The 22727-nt window shown below is 41.8% G+C and overlaps 2 protein-coding genes across 4 annotated transcripts in view; one reads left to right on the forward strand and one right to left on the reverse strand.

The window, feature by feature from the left end:
- Positions 1-185: 185 nt before the first annotated feature.
- ercc8 (excision repair cross-complementation group 8) lies at positions 186-13266 on the reverse strand. Of its 3 annotated transcripts, XM_063489042.1 has the most exons (13): positions 13248-13266; positions 12725-12827; positions 12194-12289; positions 10808-10909; positions 9436-9559; positions 8121-8202; positions 7355-7423; positions 7198-7264; positions 6511-6614; positions 5713-5837; positions 3361-3558; positions 1303-1398; positions 186-491 (listed from the first exon to the last, which is right to left on the reverse strand). In XM_063489042.1, exons 2-13 carry the CDS (start codon positions 12799-12801, stop codon positions 426-428), a joined length of 1206 nt encoding a protein of 401 aa, XP_063345112.1. In that variant the 5' UTR covers positions 12802-12827; positions 13248-13266; the 3' UTR covers positions 186-425. The 3 variants fall into 3 exon arrangements, with proteins under 3 accessions (XP_063345112.1, XP_063345114.1, XP_063345113.1); XM_063489044.1 differs by lacking the exons at positions 12194-12289; positions 12725-12827; positions 13248-13266 and adding an exon at positions 10088-10188; XM_063489043.1 differs by lacking the exons at positions 12194-12289; positions 12725-12827; positions 13248-13266 and having other exon boundaries at positions 188-491; positions 9436-10188; positions 10808-10898.
- The window catches only part of ndufaf2 (NADH:ubiquinone oxidoreductase complex assembly factor 2), a 13909-nt gene continuing 4330 nt past the window's right edge, over positions 13149-22727 (forward strand). Inside the window, exons 1-2 of the mRNA XM_063489047.1 lie at positions 13149-13390; positions 22006-22095. Of these exons, the coding sequence (XP_063345117.1) occupies positions 13276-13390; positions 22006-22095 (205 nt within the window). The 5' untranslated portion in view covers positions 13149-13275. The remainder of the gene's footprint in view (positions 13391-22005; positions 22096-22727) is intronic.

The raw sequence follows: 22727 nt of genomic DNA on the forward strand, positions 1-22727 counted from the left end.
CCACCTGGTTACTCCCATGTAAGCAATATGGGTAAGGTCTTTTAAAAATCAGGTGTAGACTGAAACCACACCTGTTTAAATGGCCTACAGATGTCTAGGTAAAGGCTTCACTTTTCATTTCAATAATGTAAATGTAGTATCAGCATTGTGACAGTAAGGCTTTATTCAGCTTCCTTTAACAATAGCAGATACTGCCTAAGACTAAAAGAGACTTACTGAAAATACTAAATAAGAACCATTTTGGTTTTACATCTTTAAATTAAAAAAAAAGTAGTAACAATGATTTATCAAACATACAAAAACATTTACAAAGTCATACCGTTGTTAACACGTTTAAGTTTTAAGGCTTTTGGAGCATTTGTTTTACAGTAATTGTGAATAATCAGACATCAAATTTTGTCCACATGTTCAAAACAAATCCAGCGTTAGTCTTCATCACTGCTCCAAGCATCCTGAAAGGCAGGGTTCACCGAAGACTGGCCAGCAGCACCCTGTGAGAGACCAAAACATTTAACTCAGTTTACACAATAAAGAAAACTCACTTCTGTGAAAAGTACATAATATATATGCATGTGTCACATGCATGATTATATAACTAAGGAAAACTACAAGTATCTGCAGTTCCCATCAAGTTTGATAGACAACTATGTAAACATTATTTACTAACATGAAGATAACACTAAGGTTTCATAAGTTAAATTCTTCCGATGACACGTGCTTATCTATGATCTCGTTTCTGGAAGGAAAAACGAAAAATCCAGAAAGGACCTAATCAGAGGACGTTAATTTATAGTAAATGACCACAATTATTGAAAATTAGCTTAAAAACATATATATTTATATATATGAAGATTAAAAGAGGTTTGCAGACTATAATCATTATTGTTTGCACTGGGTATGATGATGTAACATTGAGGGCTTTCTGTACAAAATACACCCCTACGAAAGAAAAAAGAAGAAAGATAAAATCTGTTATATCATCAAGGGCACTTTATCAAAGCTCTTCTCCACCGCTGAAAAACAAGGCAGGTAGAGCCACGTCAAAATTTTGAATTATCTCCAAATATTTTGGGTTGTTATGTCAAAATTTCAACTTTTGTCTCAAAGTTGAAACTCTGGAATATCTAAACTGCAATTTTGAAACACTAAAAAATTTTGACTCATGCATAGCAGTTATTATTGTTACATAATGATATTGTTTTATTTTTGTCTGTGGCGGAAGCAAAGTTCAACAGTATTTGGATTCCACAACTTTTCAGATTCTTCCATCTACTATTGTTTCCTGTTGTTATGACCTTTTACCTTTACTTCATGGTCTGAGTCTTCCTCCACATCTGAGGGACGGAGGACAGGGACCCATGCCAGAATGTTACAGTCTTTACCTCCACTGTACACCTCCTACATACAGCACAAACAACAGGGGCAATAATGTACACATCAACCTTTTCAGCAAACCTCACAGTACTTCCAATGACATCAGTGCGGGGCGAAAACCAGTGTCAACAAGCATAACTGGTACCAAAAGCAAAGTAATGAACACACTTAAAACTGTCCATGCACAACAGGTGATGTCACAGGGGACAGTTTAATGACTGCGGGTCATTATATCACACAGGAAGCATAAAACACAACGTTTTCAGAACAAGGTGTCCCTTCCTGGGACTCTTCAGAGTGACAAGCCGCCAAACTGCATTCTTTTTTTTCTTTTTTTTCAAACTGCATTCTTATGTCTGTCAAACACAGAAAATCGATGTCACCGGATGCAGGAACTCCTAATAAGGAGTGCACGGGTTAGACGGCCTTCTCCATTTGTGCCGATACATAATAGGCTGTTTCTCAGCACAAAGGACTGGCTAAATAAACATAACTATGATTTAAATTAATTAAAGAACACTGGAGTAGAAATACATAACTGAAGTACTAAACAAAAAAAAAACCCATCTTGAATGAAAACAAACGCTGTTTTAAAATATTACTCTAAAATAAAATGAATACAACCTATCTGAAGAATAATCTTAAAATTAATACTTATTTAATAAAAATAGAATATAGTTACTGGAATCACAAAGAATAGGCAGGGAAACCAGTAGCTGTAGATTATTGCATCCACGCTTTCATGTTGTTAAACCAAATTCTGACCCTACAATCCAAATATCACAAAGAAGTCATTAGTACAGACAGCATTTTCAAGTCTTCTATTGTCCAAGTTTGTCCAAGTCCAAGTTTGATGAGCCAAGTTTGATGAACTTTGACACATATTACACCTATTCTTATCAATATTATATTGAAACATATTATATAATTAATAACTGTACCTTTGTACATTTATTCTCCCATTTACATGTTTCTTCTCAGGCACAGTGTACAGAAAAGATGACAATAGCCACCATGACATCACCCATTGATTATGAAGTCACATTTTCACTTGAGCGGGAGAGTGAATTTATCTGAGAAACCGACAACGTTGCATGCTAACAAGGAAGTGACTCGTCAGTCACAACGTAGGCCTACACTAGAGCGTACAATGCTTTAATAACACTGTAAAGAGAGGAGAGAACCACTGCACCACCACTGCAAGTTAGGAGTATGGTTGTTTTCTTCTGGCAACCAGCGGTGTCACTTCCTGCTTGCCTTAAGAAAAAAAGTAATGGGTTCACTTTTCAGATGCATAATTTTTTTATATACAGTCGATGATTCTATCACATTTTGGACCTGTGACACCTGTGAAGTAACCCTGAACCACTTGTTCCCTGTCGGTTAGCACATATGTCCAAATACACAGATTTTAACATGACTCATTCACTCATTGCCTCGATTAGGTAATTCATTGAGGCACAAATGAAAGAAAAAGCTTTTGCAACATATCTGATAGCACGGACAACTAAAGAGTCAAGAATTTATTTAGCCGAGATGGCTGTGATAAAGCACAAATGTCACATGGAACTAACTGCTTCCAATTCTGTCAACACAAGCAGAGCGTTTTACAAGACAACAGCAAAACAACAGTAAGACAGACTTCACTGTTTGTGCTCCTAGATCTGATAATGCAGAGATAAAGGCGATGGCATTAATTTTCACATATGGTAAAAATGCAGGTTAAGAGCACAAACCTGAGTTTCACAAAAGAAACACCTGCATTTGCATTTATGGAAGTCAGTATTGACTCTACCCTGTTATCTATCAGGAGGAAGTAACTCATTTGAGAGTACCATGGTGACTGCAAATTACTTACAGGTACTACTGCAGAGCTGATGAGATAAAACAAAAAGATGAGGAACAGAGAGAATCCAGCAGGGTTACTGTAAGCATGCGGGGGACAAACCACTCTTGACTGTGAGATGATAAATCAGATGGACTCACCTGGTAGTCTGGGTGGAACTCACAACAGTCCACATTGTTATAGTGACCCCTGAGCATGGTGACCAGCTCTCCCGTGTGAAGGGTGTACACTGCAACAGAGCTGCCGCATGGCACAAACACAAACTCTGGGCTGCAGCCACGTGACACTGTGAACTGTAGCCTTTTCCGACTCTCGTTGCAGACCTTCCCATAATTTACCTGAGGGATAACGAATGAAAGGGGCACACGGTTCAGATGACATCTGAATAAAAAGTCCAAACATATACCTCAGGCATTTTCTGCATAATTTTCTGCACCTCAGCCATTTTTAATCGAATGCCAAGATGTTGCAAAACATTCTGGAAGATTAGAAATTTTCTGCACTTGTATTTGACAAAAAAATACTTCAATTAATTCTTGAAAATGAAAATAAGATTATCCAAAGAGCCCATTAAAAAGACACTAATATTTAAAGGCTTCTCAAGCTTAACTGTGGACATAAAACCTGGACACAATTCCTTTAAAGGCTTTATATATCATGGCATTTCCAGCAATGTAGCTGACTCTTCTGTATTGCTTTTTGGTCTAAATTATTTAACTATTTCATTTATCAGTATAAAACTCACTCATATCGTGAGTATAACTGATCGCATTTTATTTCAATTATTTGACACTGTTTTTGTTTGATATCCTTGTTCTTGTAAAAGATGCTAGATTTTTTTTTTTTTTTTAAGTGTATCACTATTTTCCAGGACTTGGGAGAGTTTCCGAAATGAAGACAAACAGAACTTTAAATAGGGAAGCTATGTGACCTTGAAGGCAGAGAATAACTTGTATTTTTCCTATGCATCTGTGAAACAGGTTGAATGAGGTAACACATTCCTTTCACATGTCACTCATGTGCACCACAAGTTTTGCATGTAAGCACACTTTTTTAATACCCAATTTTCTGGTATCCATTTTATCTCAGTCTGGAGAAAAAAAAAAAGAAAAGAAAAGAAAAAAAACAAAACAAAAAACAATCCCCCTTTTTTATTTTATGCTATTTTTTTGCTCTGATTTCTCTAATTTCTGGGCAAAACTAAAAGCAAAAGTCGAATATTCAATCTTTGATCTAACACGTAAACCTGGTCTTTACAACCACTAACATTTTCTGATCGTTGGTAACCAGTTAGGGATTGTCAACTTGTTAGGGATTCCTGTTTTACCTGTTTAAAAATCTGACGGCACAAGTTCATTGTTCCTGGCAGATCAATTATTTTAGGTAAAACAGAACAAAAAAGGCAAATTATTCAAAAACAGATTTTTTTCAGAAGTACATTATGTGAATTTTAGTAGCTTATAAACAACGAACATTTATAATACTTATAATAAGAAAATGTTTAATCTGTTTGTTTACCTGGGTTTCACTATATTGTATTTTGATGCTTCGGCAATATTCTTTTTAGAATCTGAGATCCCATTGAAGCATCTATGAATCTGAATTTTAGTAAAACTGAGTCTAACATTCACCGGGATGACGTGCAAACACTAGTGCGTGAAGTGCGTCTGTTCTAAAGCCTGTGTAGCAGCATTCTTGCTCAGGTAGTTCAAGCCCTGAAGAGAAGGCACCATAGTAACCTAACTCACACCCTTCTAGGATCTAAATTCTAAAAATCTGTTAACTCCTTTCATGTTTCTAACTGTTTAAATGGTATAACTACAACTGGCCAAGAACCAAGAACACTTGTAATAGTCATCAATATTGATTTCATCAATTCTCACACCTATTCTTATCAGTATTATACTGATATAATATATAATCAGATAATCAGCACCCAGCCTGCAGATATACTATTTGTTGTGTTATTTAGCTCACTGATAGGATTTCTGGCTTCATGTATGCGCCCTTTTGTAGCTAAAACTGAGCATAGTATTACTTCTATCGAGCTCAGCCGCAATCTCAGCAGCTCAGTTGATATCAGCGTCATCAAAGAACTGCAGGGCAGCACGGTGGTGCAGTCACTGTCTGCAGGAAGGATCTGGGTTCAAATCTACTGACCAGCTTGAGCCTCTGTGTTTGCTGTGTGTGTTCTCTACAGGTACTTGAGCTTCTTCCCACAGTTCAAAAACATGCTAAATTGGTCTGGATGTGCAAGTACATGACTGTCTGTCTCACTATGTTGCTAAGCTGGGACAGGACTCAGGCCTCTTCATGGCCATAAACTGGATAAGCCCTTAAGGAACTGGTTGGAAGGATATAGTAGTAGGATAGTCCTGACTAGATTATGACTGAGCCTCTGTTCAGCAAAAGACAAACCGGTTTGTTGTAACAACATTACATGAAGTGCTTTTTTATACAGGCTGTGAGGACAAAGCCTTCATACACCTTACCAGTGTATTCTCCCCAGTGGCACTATTCCAAAGCCTCATACGGTCATCGGTTCCAGTAGTGAGCAGGTAGAGGCCATCACCAGTGAAGCACAGGCCATTCACTCTGCCGTTATGGGCGGTGTTTACTGGTTAAAGACAGATTAGATATGGTAGCAGTGTATTTGTCACCTAAAGACTTTAAGAAATATTTGTCTTATACAGTGACAATCCATCAATGATAAGTTTTTAGTGTCCATCAAAACCATATGTCTCCCAGAAAAACTGGTTTAATTGTAATCGGCTGTTCTCTGAGCTTCTGACCCCCTGGTTTGAATGCAAAGGCACTTCAAACAGGAAAAACAGATACTATTTATGCAGAATGTTGACCTTTTCCCAAGTGAGCCAAACTCAGCACTACCCTGAATATCTTGGAAGTCATTAGGCATGACAGTTCAGAGGAAAACAAAGCTGTCGTGGTTCATATAAATTAGAAATGTATTTTTAATTTAAAGCATCAGCAATCGGATTGGTTCATGTTGAGGCTCTGAGGTCTCCCATCCAAAAGTCTTCCGTTGAACTATTTTGGTGACAGGACACACCTCAGCTCCCATTTATCTACTGTATGTAAATGTATAAAGCACCACTGTACAATAAATACTACATTATGGGGCGAAAGATGGATAAATGGGGTACTGAGGCACTGAACTGGAACCGTTTCTCTGTCAATGACATAATAACACAACAAAATCTCCTTGAAGTCAGCTCCACTTAGGAAAAATGAGAAAAAAAATTTAATGAAAAGAAAAATGCCAACAATACCTGCCTCAGAGGAGGCTTTCGACTTGTCTCCATTGTGTTGGTCCAGAGTGAAGAGACTACCTGAAGCACGGCGCACATCCCATACTTTCACCTTGCTGTCTGCACTTAAGAAGGAAAACCAGGGAAATGACTTGTTTACTTTCTATGCTCCAAAAAAATATAGGTACTTAACAAAAACATGATTTGTGTTTAAATATTCCATTAACAGGATACAAGCTGAGGCTGATGCACTACAGACGAGCCGGTTTGTGTACCCTAGTGTTTGTTTTTAAAGGTCAGTTTTCTGTAGGGAATTAAAACGCTGCTCCATATTAGAATATCATACACGTTTGTGTGTGTGTGTCTCCGTGCCAGTTGTTTTCAAAATCACTTACACTCTTTGGGGACAGAAGCACAGTGATCCCAGTGGGTTAATTAGCAGGTCTAATGTGGCATAAAACAGGTGGGGACTGTATCTACCATATGCTAAACTGGCAGGCCTGCTAGAGTGCCACGGTGCTATCTAGTAGTGTTCTGGTGCCATTATCCTTGATGCAGGGTTGCGATGTAGCCAGATGGCTGGGAAGTGAGATGACAAGAACTGCTGGGAAATTACATAGAGGGGATTGTCCTGTAGCTGGCGTTTTACTTTGATGTGGCTCTGAGGGCAAACTAGGGTAGCCAAGAATGGCGGCAAAGAGAGCTTACCTGGCAGTGGCTAAGATATGCTCGTATCTGGGTGACCACCGCACAGACAGGACCTCTGCTCTGTGACCTGCAATGGCAAATACGTTATTTTCTTTCTTCTGCGTGGGTGGATGAAAACAACAGAAAGAACAGAGTAAAAGCACTGTGATCAACTAACCCTGAAGAATACGAATCCGTGAACCGGACTTGAGGTCACACAGTTGGATTTTAGGATTTGTGGTGCCCACTGGAAACACAGAGACACAGACATAGTTCAAAGATTAGATTTAGTGAATAGGGGCACTCCTCCTAAAATGTAAAATCCCCAATTATCATTATCAATGTGTAAAAGGTGTGTTATCAGGGTAAAAACAGGAATTTGAGGTTCTAAGAGAACGCGTATGATACTGTAAATATTGCTGTTTAGGAACAGATTCCCTTAAAACAGATTCCCTTGTGTTAGTGTCTTTCTAGAAAAAACAGAAGGTATTGGGGGAGGGGGAGGGGATTCGTTCAAAACTTGTTTGACGAGCATCTGTAAAACCTCTAAGGAGGAAGGAATTGTTAAGGAACCAAAGAAAATAAAAGAGATTGACACTGTGATTGTCTCTGAACTAGAAACAGGTGTGTCAAAGGGACTAGTTGTGTAAAGAACATAGAACACATTCTCCAGTAGGTATTAACAACCTGTTGGTCCACCTCAGTGAAACAAGAAGACTTCTGCTGACCCACTTATGCACCCCACCCCCCGCCCCTTCATACATGTCGTTTTCCTGGGAAAGCACTTAGCTCCTTGCTTAGTATGACAAAGCAGTGACAGGATAGCTAATGAGATTTTTCTTCAATGAGTTTGAAAACACAATGACAGAAATGCAAGCAGCTAGTGCAGCTTGTTTACTCTGTGTCACTGAGATCAGCAAAAACTCACTGGATCATGCACGCACCTGCAATGAGACTGTGCTTCCTGGCGATTGGGGACAGGTGGTGACAGTAGACGTTGCCTTCAAACTGAAACACTTCAGCAGGCTGCATAATCAAAGAAGGAGACGGAGAGAAAGAAAAACGTCACTTATGGTAGAAATACAGCAATCTCCATATTTAGACCTGTGTGTATTTGCTTATGTTTGCCTCAGTGACAATCTATAGAAATATACAAGCACAGTTTTAACATTTAACAGTGTTAGAAAGTCACTCTGTGAAGGGAAAGAGCTCCCAGCTTTAAGTAAAAATAAAAGGGCAATGCAGATCAGAGCTCAGAAGGCAGCTCGCCTGAGCACCAGTGGCGGTTACAATGCAAATTCTTCAGCAAACATAAAAAGCCTCTCTGTGCTCCATCTGTAAGTGTGCGCCAGCACCCACGTGGACTTAACCACTGGCTGCACACACAGAGGAAGCTCTGTTTGCATAAAAATGCATCCACAATAATGCAAAACACACACTAATGGACAAACTGCCATGAGCAATTAGGAATTTAATAGATGCAACTGTGTGTGTGTTTGTGCGAGAGACAGAAACACACAGGTTAAACCGAGTGAAAGGTTGACAGGTTCTTTTCTGTCCCTTCCCTGACATTTTAAAGCAACTGTGGTGCCAGTGTAACTCTAGCACAGTTCAGAGCCTGCCATATGGGACAATGTGGCATAGAAAGGTAGAAAGCATGAAGCAGAAAATAAGAAAGCGAGGGGAAGAGAAAATGAAAAGAACAAAAGGCGGGGGTGGGGGGTGGAGGAGCCATAAATTAGAATTTGATAATGAAATGCAACACACTCTCTGTGAGCTCTACAATAAATCCCACCTTTGTGAAGTTTTAATACAACACTCAGTATTTATTGAGGCTGCACAGAGAGGTGTTGATTTAGCTCTGGTATTACTGAGTTTATGTTGGGTGGCACTGTAACGCTTCCAGTATCTCTATCTTGGTTCATGCCACTTCACACACATTTTACAGGTGTGCCTGAAAAAACTAAGCTAGGTAATAAACTTGTTAGGCATTAAGCCTCTCTGCAACCCCTACTGGCTTTGCAGTGCCAGTACAAGAGCCTTTAGCTGGCAGATGTGTTTAACTGTTCGCTGTCCACAGCTGGTAACTTATGTATAAAAGCATGACTGATTTAGCTTAGGGAAGGCCACAACTCCTTGCAAGACCTCCTCTTGCTCTTCTGGCTGACCTTAAACAATCATTTTTCTAACCTCTGCTGTCAGTCTCCATTTTAACTAGTGGCTTGATTACCAGACGATACAGTAGTTGATATGCCTTACCTTTAATGTCTCTGTGTCCCAGACTTTCATGGTCTTGTCAAAGGAACTGGACACAAACATTCCTGTGTCATAAGGATACCACTGGACTGTCTCTACGCTAAATTTATGGACATAGCGGCTAGACCTAAAAACAAGAACAAAAAATAAATAAAACATGGGGTGAAAGCCAATGTGTGTCATGTTTTGGATTTGGGATTGACAAAACCAGATAGCGCAGGATGTTTTCTGTAATAAATGAGAAAAAATTCTCATGTACAGTTAGTTCTATAAATGTTTGGACGCTGATACAATTTTCACCTTTTTGGCTCTTAACTCCGACAGCTGAAACTGAAATAAAATAATCAAGATGAACCTGAAATGCAGACTTTAAACCTTAAACTGAAGTGGATGAATAAAAATACTGAACTGAAGAATTCTAGACATTTTTATACACACAACTAAACAAGTTGCTTAAAACCTGTATCATGGATGGCTGTAGGCTATGTCTTTATTTCCTAATCAGTTATGCAGGCAAAGGATGGGAAGTTGACTCCAAGGCTTTCTGTGAAGCCTCAATAGTTTTCAGTGAAAGTGAAGCCAGTCATGCTCATTATGCAAATGAGCATGGCCCTGAGTTTCATGCTCATGACCAGAGCATGAAACTCAGATTAACCTGTTCCAAAATGCAAGAAGAGCGTTCTGTAGGTCTTGGAATTTGAAGCGTAGAACAACTTCTGCAGTATGATCCATGGGAATAGGTGGTTTCCAATAGCACTGGGTATTGGTGTTTATTGAAGACAGAAGCAGATTGATAAAATCATGAATGGTATTGCACAGATATGATTTCTTTTCAGATTAAATCAAATGCAGCAACACTAAGTCAATGATACTTCACGTTACAGATGCGCAGTTCCCAAAAAACTATTAAAGCAAGCTGGAAGTTTATTTATAAGAGTGGTATTCTGTAGTAGCAAAGTGAGTCCCCTAATCTCAACACAATTAAAGCTGCGTTTTATTTAATAAAGACAAAACAACTCTAGACAGCTGTTGTAAAAACCTGGCAAAACTTCACAAAAGGAAACCATTCTCAAACACTCATTCGTTTTAGTTAAGATTACGCTAATTTATCCAAATCCATTTGAGCTCGTAAAATTATGGGAAGGTATTAAACAACAGCTGTAATTTCTCAGTGGTTAATGGGTGAAGGTCTGCGTTTTGATTGCATCTTGATTATTTAATTTCAGATTTACTGTGGTAGATCTCTTCTAGTTTCTGTGTATATTTTATAACCAAAACACAAAGCTGTAGGTAGCTGGGGACAGCACTGTGTGTACAGCCCGCAATAGAATGCTACTCTCTAGTGGATGAAACTAGTAAATGGGCAAACATTTACCTTCCTACTGTGCAGACTGCCTTGCAGGTGTACTGTAGTTTCCCACTGAAGTTCTCCAGGTCGTAGATGACGATTACTCCGTCTGCACCTCCAGACAGCATGCTGAACAGCAGGAAAATGTCATCTGAAATACTTTTTTACTTTGTCATACAAACCTTGTAAAACATACAGACATAGATTCAATCATCAGGCTCACCCTCTGAATCCAGACTTCTGCCTTCATACTCACTATACTAACTAACAAAGATTGGGGCTAATTGTTAAAAATATGAATTTCCAGTGCAGTCAAGTCACAGTGCAGGAACGTTTCAATACTATGAATAATTGTTCTTTCATCTAAGGGTTGAATGAGTGTTTAATGTGACGTACATATACAGTGTATGTTATATATGTTATTTTTACTTCTACTCAGGAATTTTATTGGGTTTTGCTTTGTTGTCACTGCTTTTATATGTTAATCTGTCTTGCTGAAATAAATTGCCCCTTTGGGATCTTAAGACTTATTTCCTATATTTTTACAGCTACAAAGGCCTTAAACAGATTAAAAAACATCAAGCACTTGGGTAATGTTTTTGTGTTGTTTTACTTGATTCTGGTCTGTATTTTGACCATCTTTTGTAATGCCTCTGTAAAGTACTATAGTTCTTGGACTGGTTCTTGTCTTTAAAAGCACCAAAATAAATAAATTTTACTTACTTACATACTTATCATTGAACCACTGACAGTGATTCTGCAGCATTTCAAAAATATACAGTAGTGAACATATACAAGGACTTAGTAACAAACCTCAATAGTTACCTACAATAATAATAATAATAATAATAATAATAATAATAATAAACTCTCAGACCTTTACAGAGAACCCAAGGTTGCTTTACACACAAAGGTCAAAGCCTCAGTGAATAGTTGGCATTTCAACTATTTTATGAAAATGTCCAGAGACAGGTTATGGTGGATCTCGGAGGGGAGCGGGATCAGCAGCAGTGAAGACTGTCCTCCGAAAGATCGCAATGTAGTGTGTGTAGAAATTAAATATTACAACTTTCACAGCCTATTGTTAAGATATTTATCTCTGTGTCAGGACAGGAAGTTATTTAGTCAGATTAATTTTACTTTGCTGCATGATTTTTCCAATAGAGCTTATTTTTTGTTGTTTTTATGCAACATCCCAATCACTGCAATATTGCAAGTATTATCATTCCAAGGGGGGATACTAATTAATTATTTTATGAACCTGTATGGCACATGGGAATGGCACAGTCTGGGTTCGAATCCACTGGCCGAATGGGGGTCTTTCTGTCTGGAGTTTGTATGAAAGAACTGAATAAGTGATTAAGAAAATGGATAGATTAAGCTTTGTTTACTATGTTACTCAAACAGACTTACTATCTTCCCTCAACTGCTTCAATGTCAATGGTATTAATGCCATTTCCATGGATTCGGTCCACATCTCTGTCGGGATTCAACTGCAGGCCGAGGACCCTTTGGAAAGAGAGGGTTTCTTAAGTGAGTCACACATATTATAATGTAAAAATGTATGTAGGCAAACTGAAACCTAGGTAGTTAACTCTAAAACGTTAGAGATAAATTAACAAACACTGGCCCAAACTAAGGCGCTTAAATCTAGAGATAGTGTTCCTTTCTTTTGTTAAAATAAATAACTTTTCAGTTTGTGGCAATTTTCTAAACATAATAAGTCTGGTACAGATTCCAGGGTCGTATGTAATACAGCAATGTTGCTAACAATAGTTAAGAACTATTTATAAACAAAACCTCATGTATGTGTATTAACTAAGATGCTTGTTATGTTACATAATGTTCATATAGTACCGGTATATTTTCGATTTCATAGTTTTATTAGTCCAAAGCTTGCTGTGGACTTCTTGCTAGTTATGTTTATAAGAGCTTCTCTCTCACCTTCTCGTTGATTCCGCTCGTCTCAGTCTCAGAGGGTCATCCAGACCAGCCCGCCTGGCTGTCAGAAAGCCCAACATAGCTTCAACATGAAGACAACTTCTTTCTGTTTTAACAGTTAGCCAGTATTTAAACCGCGTTACAGTTCAAAAGCTAACATGTTAGCCACAATGTAGTGACGTTTTAATCCAAAGTAAGTCTCGGGACGTCCTGTAAAACATTACACGATATGAAATAGAAAAATACCCAACTTAAATACTTCCACCGTGATATTTTTACAATTCATTGCTTATAATTCAAAGAAATTCAAGCTGCCTCTCAAGAATTCAAAACAAGTCGCCGCCATGTTGGATTCTAAAGCATTCAACTACAGATGCGATGATTGGTGGGTCTGATACCGTCACCCAATCACAAAGTAGTTTGTTCATTCTGTTCCCAACCCATGAACCCTTGCATAAACGACCGCCGTGAGAGGACAAACAGCGGATAGAGCTGCATTAAACTATATTTATATATACATACTCACACACAGGGGCTTTGGGTAGCCCTATAAGATGAGCAGGATTGCTGCAATCCTACGGCGTGGCTTCGGAGTAGTACGCGAGCACGTCGGGACCGATCATTTGGGGAACAAATATTACTTAATCCCAGAGCAGAAGACATGGACAGGTAAACTAACATGTGTGCTAACATTAGCATCTACAGCTTTAACTACTGTTTAACTGCTGCTTCTTTTGCTTTTAAATAGTTATTAATGCTAGTTCAGTGCCCCTGCATGTAACATGTCTTCTTTCTCTGCATTGAGAAGTTTTTCATATGCACGTTAGCCTTGTAGTGTCATAAGATTGCCGCTAGATGGCGTATTAGTCTTAATAACAACATTGTCGTATTGGATGGAAGATTTAATGCATACAGTGAAGGAGGACCTGCACAAAGATGCGTTGACAGTGGAGGATAGTTACGGATTGGGTGAGATGCAGGCAGATGATTCGCTGTGATGACCCCTGAAGAGAGCAGCCGAAAGAAGCAGAAGAAAAAGAAGACGTCCATGCTGCAGTAACTGGATTTAATGTTTTTTGGCAGTGAAGTTTTCTGTGATGAGGTTTAAATACCTGGGTTAGTTTAAATACCTGCGGTCAACCATGCAAAGCAATGGACAGTGGACAAGACAGGTGAAGAAGGGAATGCAGGCAGGGTGGAGTGGGTGGAGGCGCCTGTCAAGGGTTGATTTGTGATAGAAGGATAGCAGCAAGCGTGAAAGGGAAGGTTTACAAGATGGTGTAGTGAGATCTCGTGTGAGGGGTGGTGTGACAGAGGAGATTACTAGGTAAAGAGTGAAATGGAGGTGACCCCTGGAGGGAGCGGCCGAAGGAAGACATAAAAGAAGACGAGGCAGACAGTGCAGTGAGGTTTTTGGCTGTTCCACTGTTGCAGATGAAATTGTTACTCAACTCTGTGGTGAGGATTTATAAGGTCATATATCCCTTCTGAGACGTGGCAGTTCTACGGTATGTAATGCTCAAGCCAAGCAGTAGAACTGTGTCAGGCCTGTGGGATGCCAGTGGTGTCCTTCACACCCTCTCTGACTGACTCAAAAGGCCAGCAACATACCTTGCAGGTCACAGAGCAGGACCTTTGTCTCCCTTGGACATGATATTGCTTAGAAAACATCACAGACATCTGGCTTATTGATTCCAAAGGATTTTTCCAGAATCACTGCATGTGAGCAGGATTTGCTCTCCTACACAAGCTTGTGTTTGTCTCCCTCTCTTGGTCCCACATTTTACAGGCCAGAAAAAGTTTTTCTTTCACTTGCAGCAGGTGAATAGTCATTAAACACCGAGGTGCTGTAAAAACAAAAACAAAAAAACCCGAACTGCTTGTTTGTCTGCGTTTTTTGATTTGCTGAAGAGGAGCGAATACCTGGCAGGTTGCAAGCCTGCTTTCTTTTTCGACTGAACTTGACTTTGTGCTTCACCTTTTCTCAGCAGTTTGCGGGGAAACCTGCACCCACCTTGTATTTATAATTCATTACAAGGCCGCTTCTCTACCCCCGGCTGTCAGACTATTCAAATGAGACATCACAGCAGCCCATTTTTTGGCACGCTACAGGAAAAAGTGTTCACTGTCCCATCACAATGACTGACAGAGTAGAGAGGCTAGTTGGCTTATAGGAAAACTGGTACCTAGCAGACACCATCATGACTGCCAGACAGGCACGTATACAGTCTCATATATACATTCATAATAAACATAAAGGAATATATGGCAGACACATTTGCTTCCTTTTATTTCTGGCACTCAGCCTGTCCAGCCTTGTGGAACTAAAGCAGATGCATTATTCAGTCCATATGTCTCGCTAAAGCGAGCTCTTTTTGATCTTAAACTGATAGGCCAAGAAGGGGCTTTAGGTTCTTTAGGCATGGACCGCAGGGCTTTCCACTGCAGCACATGAGTAGCAGTCGATGCAGGTGAGGCGGTCATCCTCCGGCATTTTCTTCACTTCATTTTGTTCACCCCTAGTGCTCCTTCCATCCACCTCTACCTTTATCCATGCTTTCCTGGTTCCATTTTCTACCTCTCTCTCAGTCTGTTATCTTTAGAAATCTGGGGCATAAGCAATCCTGACAGCCAGGGGTGGTTTACATAGTAGCACGGTAATGGTTTCTAAGACGGAGAAGAAAAAGGAAACAACGTCTTTTTTGTGTGCATCTGTCCTATCTGATTTCAACAACTTCTTCTTAGGTTGCCCTTCTTATTTGCGTTCACGTAGCCCTTCCTTCGCTCGCCCCTCCCTTTCATCGTTGCCACTGGATTTTTCCTCCTTTGAAGTATTTCCAGTGAAGATTTCTATTCAAAACAGTGGAGTATTTCAGCAGTGAGGAGGGCTAGACCCAGCAGAGAGCTTTCTAACCCCTTCTCCTCAGATGCTGCTCTTCATCAAAATGAAAGAGCCTGGGTCTGAAGCACTTGCCTTGAGAGAGAAAGAGCGAGAGTCTCTGTCTTTATAAAAAAGGTCGGACTATAAAGGCCTACCGTGTGCTGCTGCTTCATAGAAAGAAATGCGCTATAGGCTGTGGAGGCCCAGCGATTGTTGTCTGTGGCAGAGCTACTAGAGAGCTACTGGCAATCTGGCCATTGGTCTTAGAAGGTCTTTGCTTCGGTGTTGTCTCCACAGAGCTAAATAGAGAATCTATATTCTTTCTTTCTGTGTGCATCTCTCCCCCGGGCCCGGCTCTTCCTCACGCTGCATGGGGCTCCATGTCATGCTGCCCAGATGAAAGCAAAGCATTCTGTGGATGGGCTCATTTGTCTTCGGCAGTGGGCCTGCAGCTTTGACGCCTGCCTTCCCTCCCTTTATTTAGTAAGAGAGGCGCGCTGACATTATCGGCCGCTGCAGGCACATTTGAAAATAATTGCCTGTATGATTGCTATTTTTCTTACCTCTTTGAGGAGGTGTAGCCTTTGTCTTGGAATCAATGGCTGCTCAATACTGGACAGGGGAAAGGCAGTTTCCTTTCATGTCTCAGTGAAAAGGATGTATTTTTAGCGCTATTCATTTTCGCAGTGTGTGCCATGCAGTTTTAATCTATTGGTCCTCTACGCTGCACGGAGAATGGAAGAGATTCAGAGGTGCGCCACGCTGTTGCAGAGAAAAGATGCATTGACTTGTCGTCCTATCACTATCCCTCTTTCTTTGTCTATTATTTATTTGATTCCCCAGCTCTGTTCTATGAAGTGAAAAACTGAAAAGGCCTCAGTTCTGCTATTTCAGGATGGGCGACTCTGGGGACCGAGGGAGGAGGTGTGCGCTTTTTGCACTGGCATACGCGTATTTGATTGTGTGTGGATGTCTTTAAGTGAAATGACAGCTACACACTTTGTGTACTATCAGCTTTGTATTTAAAAAAAAAAAAAAAGGAAGAAGAAGAAGATCTGCCATTGTGTGTTTTCTCTCCACTTCATGCCCTAACACACTTAAGACAACAACAGATGGCTGTGTGTCATCAGAGCATTGATTCAAGCCGCATATTTCCACGGAAAGGAGTCACAGCGGAGAGCGACGAGGGTCCAAATGGCTGTTTATTCTGCCACGACTCATCCCCAGGGTGTGATGAAGGAAGGTCTACCCTACAGTAGGACACCAAGTCGGCGTTTGCCACGGTGCAGCTACGTCCAGAGACGCCACAGTAAATCACGCTAATTGATCAGCAGCTTTGCAATGCTCGCGGTTTAAATGAAGGTTGTTTAATCATTATAGGCTTTAGCTCATCTTGGTGTATACTGGCAGGGTCCTTCTAGGCATTTTAATGTCTCTAAAAATGGCTGCCAAGTGTGTATTTGTATGTGTATCTGGTTGTACATCATGGAGTGGCTTAACTACTTCATTAAAAAGGCATTTGAAAGGATAGAGGCTGAAAATGAGAGATGGGAACATTTATTTTCTATGGCGGAACATTTCAAGTGGGCCTCGATCCAATATTAGGGGTTTAAGTGGCATTTCGCAGGTCCATTAACCACTGCCTATCTGCAGTAGGCCTGTATCTGTAATACATTAAGTCTGAGTATCAGTTGCATTGTTTTCACATCTTCCAAACGGACATCTTGCCAACAGAAGAAGAAAGACAGCAAAACGGATTTAAAGAAATGTTGCCAGATGACCCAGATGTGATTCACATCCAGCACGGTCACAGCTCTGCGTGGTAAGATAGCCAGCGAGGTGTTTTGACACCTCGGGGGTCTTTGTCGGTCAGAAACTCAACCAGGAAGGCTGACAGACAGGCCAGCGCACGAGCAGCCTGCCACTGCTCATTCAATTCAGAATATTTTAATAAAGCAGACAGGCAGAGAGAAATAAGGCGAGGAGTATGGGAGAAAAGATAAGGGCGAGGGAGACTCGCGGAGGGTGGAGAAGAAGGTGGGTAACGTGAAAGTGAGTGACAAAGAACAAAGGGAAAGCTGACATATGGGGTGAAATTATAGAGTGTGGGGAGAATGGAGAGAGTAAAAGTGAAAGAAGGGTATCCTGACAGAAAGAGGGTGAAATGAGTGGGTGGAACAGGCGGGCAGATAGAGGGGGAGAGAGGGAAGGTGGGGATAGGTTAATGCGGAGAAACAGTGGGGGGACTCAAGGTGCAATGGAGGGAAAAGGAAGGGGGCTGGATGGGAGTGATGCAGGTGAATAGAAAGGGGTGGACAGCTTGGTGTATGGACATCACACAGATGGGCCTCTTAGGAGCCGCTGAGGTAGCAAGGGGGTCCATGCCGCTCCACAGCCTCACAAAGGACGCTGACTTCCTGGCTCACTACATTCCTTTTTTATAACCCACTGGGCAGGAAGGAAACTTGAATTTGGGTGGTCTTGGGCAGACGGGGCCATGGTATCTCCACTAGCCTTAAGCTTTTAGTTAAAAGTAAAAACACAGGGGAAATCCAAGTATTCCTCTTAAAGCGCTACTACTTCGATATGAGTTGTTCTCCCCTGTTCCTGCAGTGAGGCGCTCCAAGCCTCAGCGGGATCGACGGCAACAGGGACAAACAGAACGAGGGCTGAATGGAACTGAAAGCAGCGGCAGGAAGCCTACTTTAGACCTAAGCTCCTCCTCCCAGCAGAACTGATGCAAAACAGCGACTGGCCTTTTCCCTCTAAACCGCATCCTGCATCACTTGGCTCTGGGCTAATGGGTAACCATGGTTACAGGCCTCACACATCCCCTCCATTTTTTTTTTCCCAGGGAAAGAAATTGGAGTGAGGGAGTTGTGGGGGCTGTCCATATTGTTACCTGCTTGCCCTTGTATCCCTGAAGCTTATCGGATCACTCCATCTTCATAAAGCTGTCCATTACAATGCACGTACTGGTCCCCCATTCCTCTCCAGCAGCACGGAGAGGAATAAACGAAGCTCAAATACTGCTCGCTGCTTCAGGGTGGCTTTTTTTGTTTCTGCTCTGAACCAGGCCTAAAAATCTCTGGTTCGCCTCCCACAAGCACAAGGACTGGAAGGAGAAAAAACAAAAAAAACAAGCCTCTTTCTGCTGAGATGTTGTTGCAGTTTTTTTAAAAGTCTGCATTACAATTCAGACCCACTAAGCTGGGGTCAGATGCAGAGAGCTCATTCAGCTGCATCCTGTCTACGTTAAAGGACTCTCATTACCCGGATGTTGCTAATCGAAGTGCGTTCCCTTGACATCCGCGTCTGTAATGAAAAACGGAGTGCAGGAGAAAAGTGTGCAGTGGAGGCGACAGCGCGAGATGCCTGGAATGACATTGTGGAGGTGAAAAACCTCTCAGGTCGCCCTCAGCGGTACTCACCTGGGAGCTGATGTGTGAAGTTTGGTGTGTGTGCGTGTGTGTGTGTGTTGAAGCAGGTGATGGAGTTTAGCGGGGTGTGTTCGGGGTTCAAAGAGCAGCCCTCGGAGCGCATCATGTCTTATTTTAACGAGTGGGAATTATTGAAGTGTGGCTGCCACAGCAACCCCCCTCTGTCACCTCCCTTCCTTCTTTCCTTCCTTCCTTTTCCTCTCCCATCCCTCCCCCACAGGTTCCACAGCTAGGCTCACAGATGAGTCGCGTTCAGACAGGTGAGATGGCTCATGAATATTTATGCAGTGGGATTTCATTCCTGTTGCCGGTGGCCCCTCCCCTTCTCCAACGCAGCACTGCGTTTGTCCTTCACGGTAAGAGGCAGCGTCCTCGCTCCTGTCCCTCAGGTTAATCTGCCTGCTCTCCAGCCAGTTGTGCGTACGCGCGCGCGTCCGTGGGTGTGCGCATTTGACTGGTAAGTAGGTTTCCCCTAGTGAGTGATGAGAAGGCAGACCTGTCACAAGGGGGCCCGCCGAGATGGAGAGCTCCCAACACCCTTCATACCTCACTTTCTCTCTCCCACCGCTCTCTTGCTCTCTCTAAAGGTGGGGGAGTAGGTGTGTGCAAGGCTGAAGTGCGAAGCAGAAAGATGGCTTACACCTGGTCTGATGACTGTATGTGTCAGGAATCCTAAAGTCTATAGACTCCAGTAAAGCACACACTAACGATATATAACTGAGATATTTTAGGTACAAACACAGACGAATATGAATGATATGAAGAGAGATGATTTGTAAATATTATTGTTGTTGGCAGTTTGGTTATGCTACATTAATTAAAAAGTAAGGCTGTATGCACTAATTGTAGTTCTAATACTGTGTATTCTTATGTCAGCTGTTGTAGAAGCAGTACGGCAGTATGGCTATGGCCCATGTCTCTGTGTTTGTGCATGTTTCATTTCATAGCCGTACAAGAACAGCGATTACCTACAGAGGGAGATTCACCATATCAGACTGACACACCTCCACCCAACGCGTATGTGGTGGGAGGATCAGTCGTGTTTCATAAATATATGTACATACTGTATTTGTTATTTAAATGCGGGGATAAAGGACGTGGTGGAAGGGGTTTAGTCATGCTGCAAAAGGCAACAAGACAAGAGGACAGCCATGTTGGAGTGTGACGGAGAGTCAAGGGGGAGGATGCAACCCAGTGAAGAGCGATGGAGACAGAGAGAGACAAAGTGGGTGCCTCTCTTTATGCTTATTAGCCAGGCATTAGCTGCAGCTAAGCACATTGCTTGTGGGGACTGTAATATAATTGTACCATTTTTGTCTGCTGCCACCCACACCCCATGCAAATATGGATATGATCTGTTCATAATTAGCATACCTGTTAAATGCATTTGTTAGTATTGCCTGGAGAGCACAGCATTTTTGCTTGCTGGCAGTTGTTTTTGTTGTGCTATCGCGTGGGGGGGGTTTCGAGGAAAGTATTTCTCAGAAGACATTTTGAGGCATACATGTAAATAAGTGACAATGTTTTTTTGCACATTGCCCGGCCTATTTTGCAGTTTTGGGGGGTTGAAAGTATGCAGTGTTTTGTCAGACCTGGATACCACTAAAATAAAGCTGCAAAACTGGAGCCTGTGGGGCCCTATAGTGACAATCTAGTGGGAACCAAGGCAGAACCAACGCAATAGTAGCCTAATTAGATGACCTGATTACTATATAGGCTGGATAAAGTATGGAAAAGAATCATCCTCATAAGAAGTAATTACAGACGGGAACAGGGATGAAAAATGCTTTTTTCTTCCCCAAAATGAACTTGAGCGGGACAAATACATTTCAGTGACACAAGTGAAGCAAACACACAGTCGACACTTTCTTCTTCTTCTTCTTCTTTTTTTTTTTCCAGGATGCCATCATTTATCCGTCCCAGTGCCATAGCTATCTGTTATGGCTGAAGTAAACATTAAGGCCATCAGTCTGCAGTGTGCATGGAGGTGGTTGCCTCCATTTGTCCATGTCCAGTCAGCTGCGGAGAAACTGTGATGGATTCCTGACAGATTGTCTGTGTTTTGAAGCGTGTTGTTTTTCCTTGCCCATCCATTTCTCTCCTTCTAGCCATGTTTGCCATGCATCATCACTCTCCCTCTCCCTCCTTCCACCTCCTCCTTCTTTTGCCTCATCATTTCTCAGAGGGATGGAAGCGATAGGATAGACACCCGGCTACCTGTGAGGAGAAACTATGGAAACACAGCGCTTGTTATTAGTGAACACTGTGTGACGCTCTGTAGCACCACCCAAAGACATACACAACTGGGTCTTTTTTTTAATACTCTTGCTCTCTCTCTCTCTGTTATTCTGCCTATATCGCTCTCCTTTGCTCCTGCCACCATCTCCGTGTCATTGTGTGCCAGCCCGACTTGTCTAATCAGCAGATTTGTCCAAAATAATTGGCGGTGGCCTTGCTGCTAGCGAGCGTTGTGCTGTATACAGATAGGGAAAGGAGCACTTAATATTCCACGCAGCTCGTGCCTCTCCTGTTCTCTGTCATATCTGACCTCTTTTGTCTCCCGCTCGGCTTGATGTTGATTTTGGAGGGCATTGTTAGCCGGAGAGCTGTGATTGGAAGAGGTTGTCAGTGAGGGGGGCTGTGGTTGGTTGGTTTAAAGGAAGGCTGATTTGCATAAAGGCTTAGCCCAGATTTGGAGCCACTCAGCAAGATCTGAGGAGAAGGGCCCGAGGGCCGCGAGGTAATCATCCATGGCCTGTCACGGCGCTGTCATCCCTCTGCGTATTTGTGTGTCTGTCTGTATCTGTGCGTCTGCGTGAGCAGGAGACTGAGAGCATTGTGTCTGCGCTTTGTGTTTGTCCTGTTTCGCGTTTTGTGTGCATCGTTGTTGGGCGTCTCTATCTCACTCTTGTTTCCTCATGCTGTCTTTTTTTTTTTTTCTTTGCTTTTGTTTTTTTTTCCAGGAAGGATTGTCCGTGCCAAGCGGATAGTAGAAGCAGCCAATGCTAAAGAATATGAATATATGGAAGGCAGCATTCCGATGGAGTGGGACGGTAAGTCTGGGCAGTAGCATCACTGTTACATATTTTAACTATCACTAACACGGATAAATGGGAGTGTTTACAAAAGAGCTATCCGGCAGGGTTTATATGAAAGAAAAAAAAAAGTGCTGCACAAATAAACTGGAATGACATATTCATGGTTGCATCTTTTGGGGCCTCGGCTAATCCACTGATTTTTTTATTTTTTTTATTTTCCCCCAAACTGCAAGATGGAGTTGGGGGGCGGGGTTGTGAAAAGGGTATTCATGAGTTTATCAAAGATGCCTTCTGCTGGTGTTATACAACCGTAGCATAAAATAGTGTTTCAAATTTCTTACAACTGGATACAAACTGTTCCCTCTGTCTCAGACTGGCTTTATCCACCTTAAACCCCTCATCCTGCTTCGCCCCATCCCTCATGCATTTTCATCAGGATGCAAATAAGAAAGGGATAAAAGAGGCCCAGAATCCCCGTGCTAGCTGGAGGAAGAGTTACAAAATCTCTCTCGCTCTTTCTTGCTGGCTCCCTTTACCCTTCTGTGCTGTGCAGCCAGCTCAGCCAAAATAGAGCTTCTTAAAAAGAAGAGGGGGGGGGGGGGGGTGACAGACAGACAGACAGACAGACACAGTTCTGCTCGGGAGGA

This window comes from Pelmatolapia mariae, linkage group LG12 (genome assembly GCF_036321145.2).
Source record: "Pelmatolapia mariae isolate MD_Pm_ZW linkage group LG12, Pm_UMD_F_2, whole genome shotgun sequence".
Taxonomy (NCBI): domain Eukaryota; kingdom Metazoa; phylum Chordata; class Actinopteri; order Cichliformes; family Cichlidae; genus Pelmatolapia; species Pelmatolapia mariae.

Excerpts from the sequence above, each read along its gene's own strand:
- ercc8 (XM_063489042.1), bottom strand. The coding sequence starts at position 12,801 with ATGTTGGGCTTTCTGACAGCCAGGCGGGCTGGTCTGGATGACCCTCTG. Across the intron at positions 5,838-6,510 it reads GAAAGCCTCCTCTGAGGCAG|TAAACACCGCCCATAACGGC; the intron begins GTATTGTTGGCA and ends GTCTTTAACCAG. Across the intron at positions 492-1,302 it reads ACTCAGACCATGAAGTAAAG|GGTGCTGCTGGCCAGTCTTC; the intron begins GTAAAAGGTCAT and ends GGTCTCTCACAG.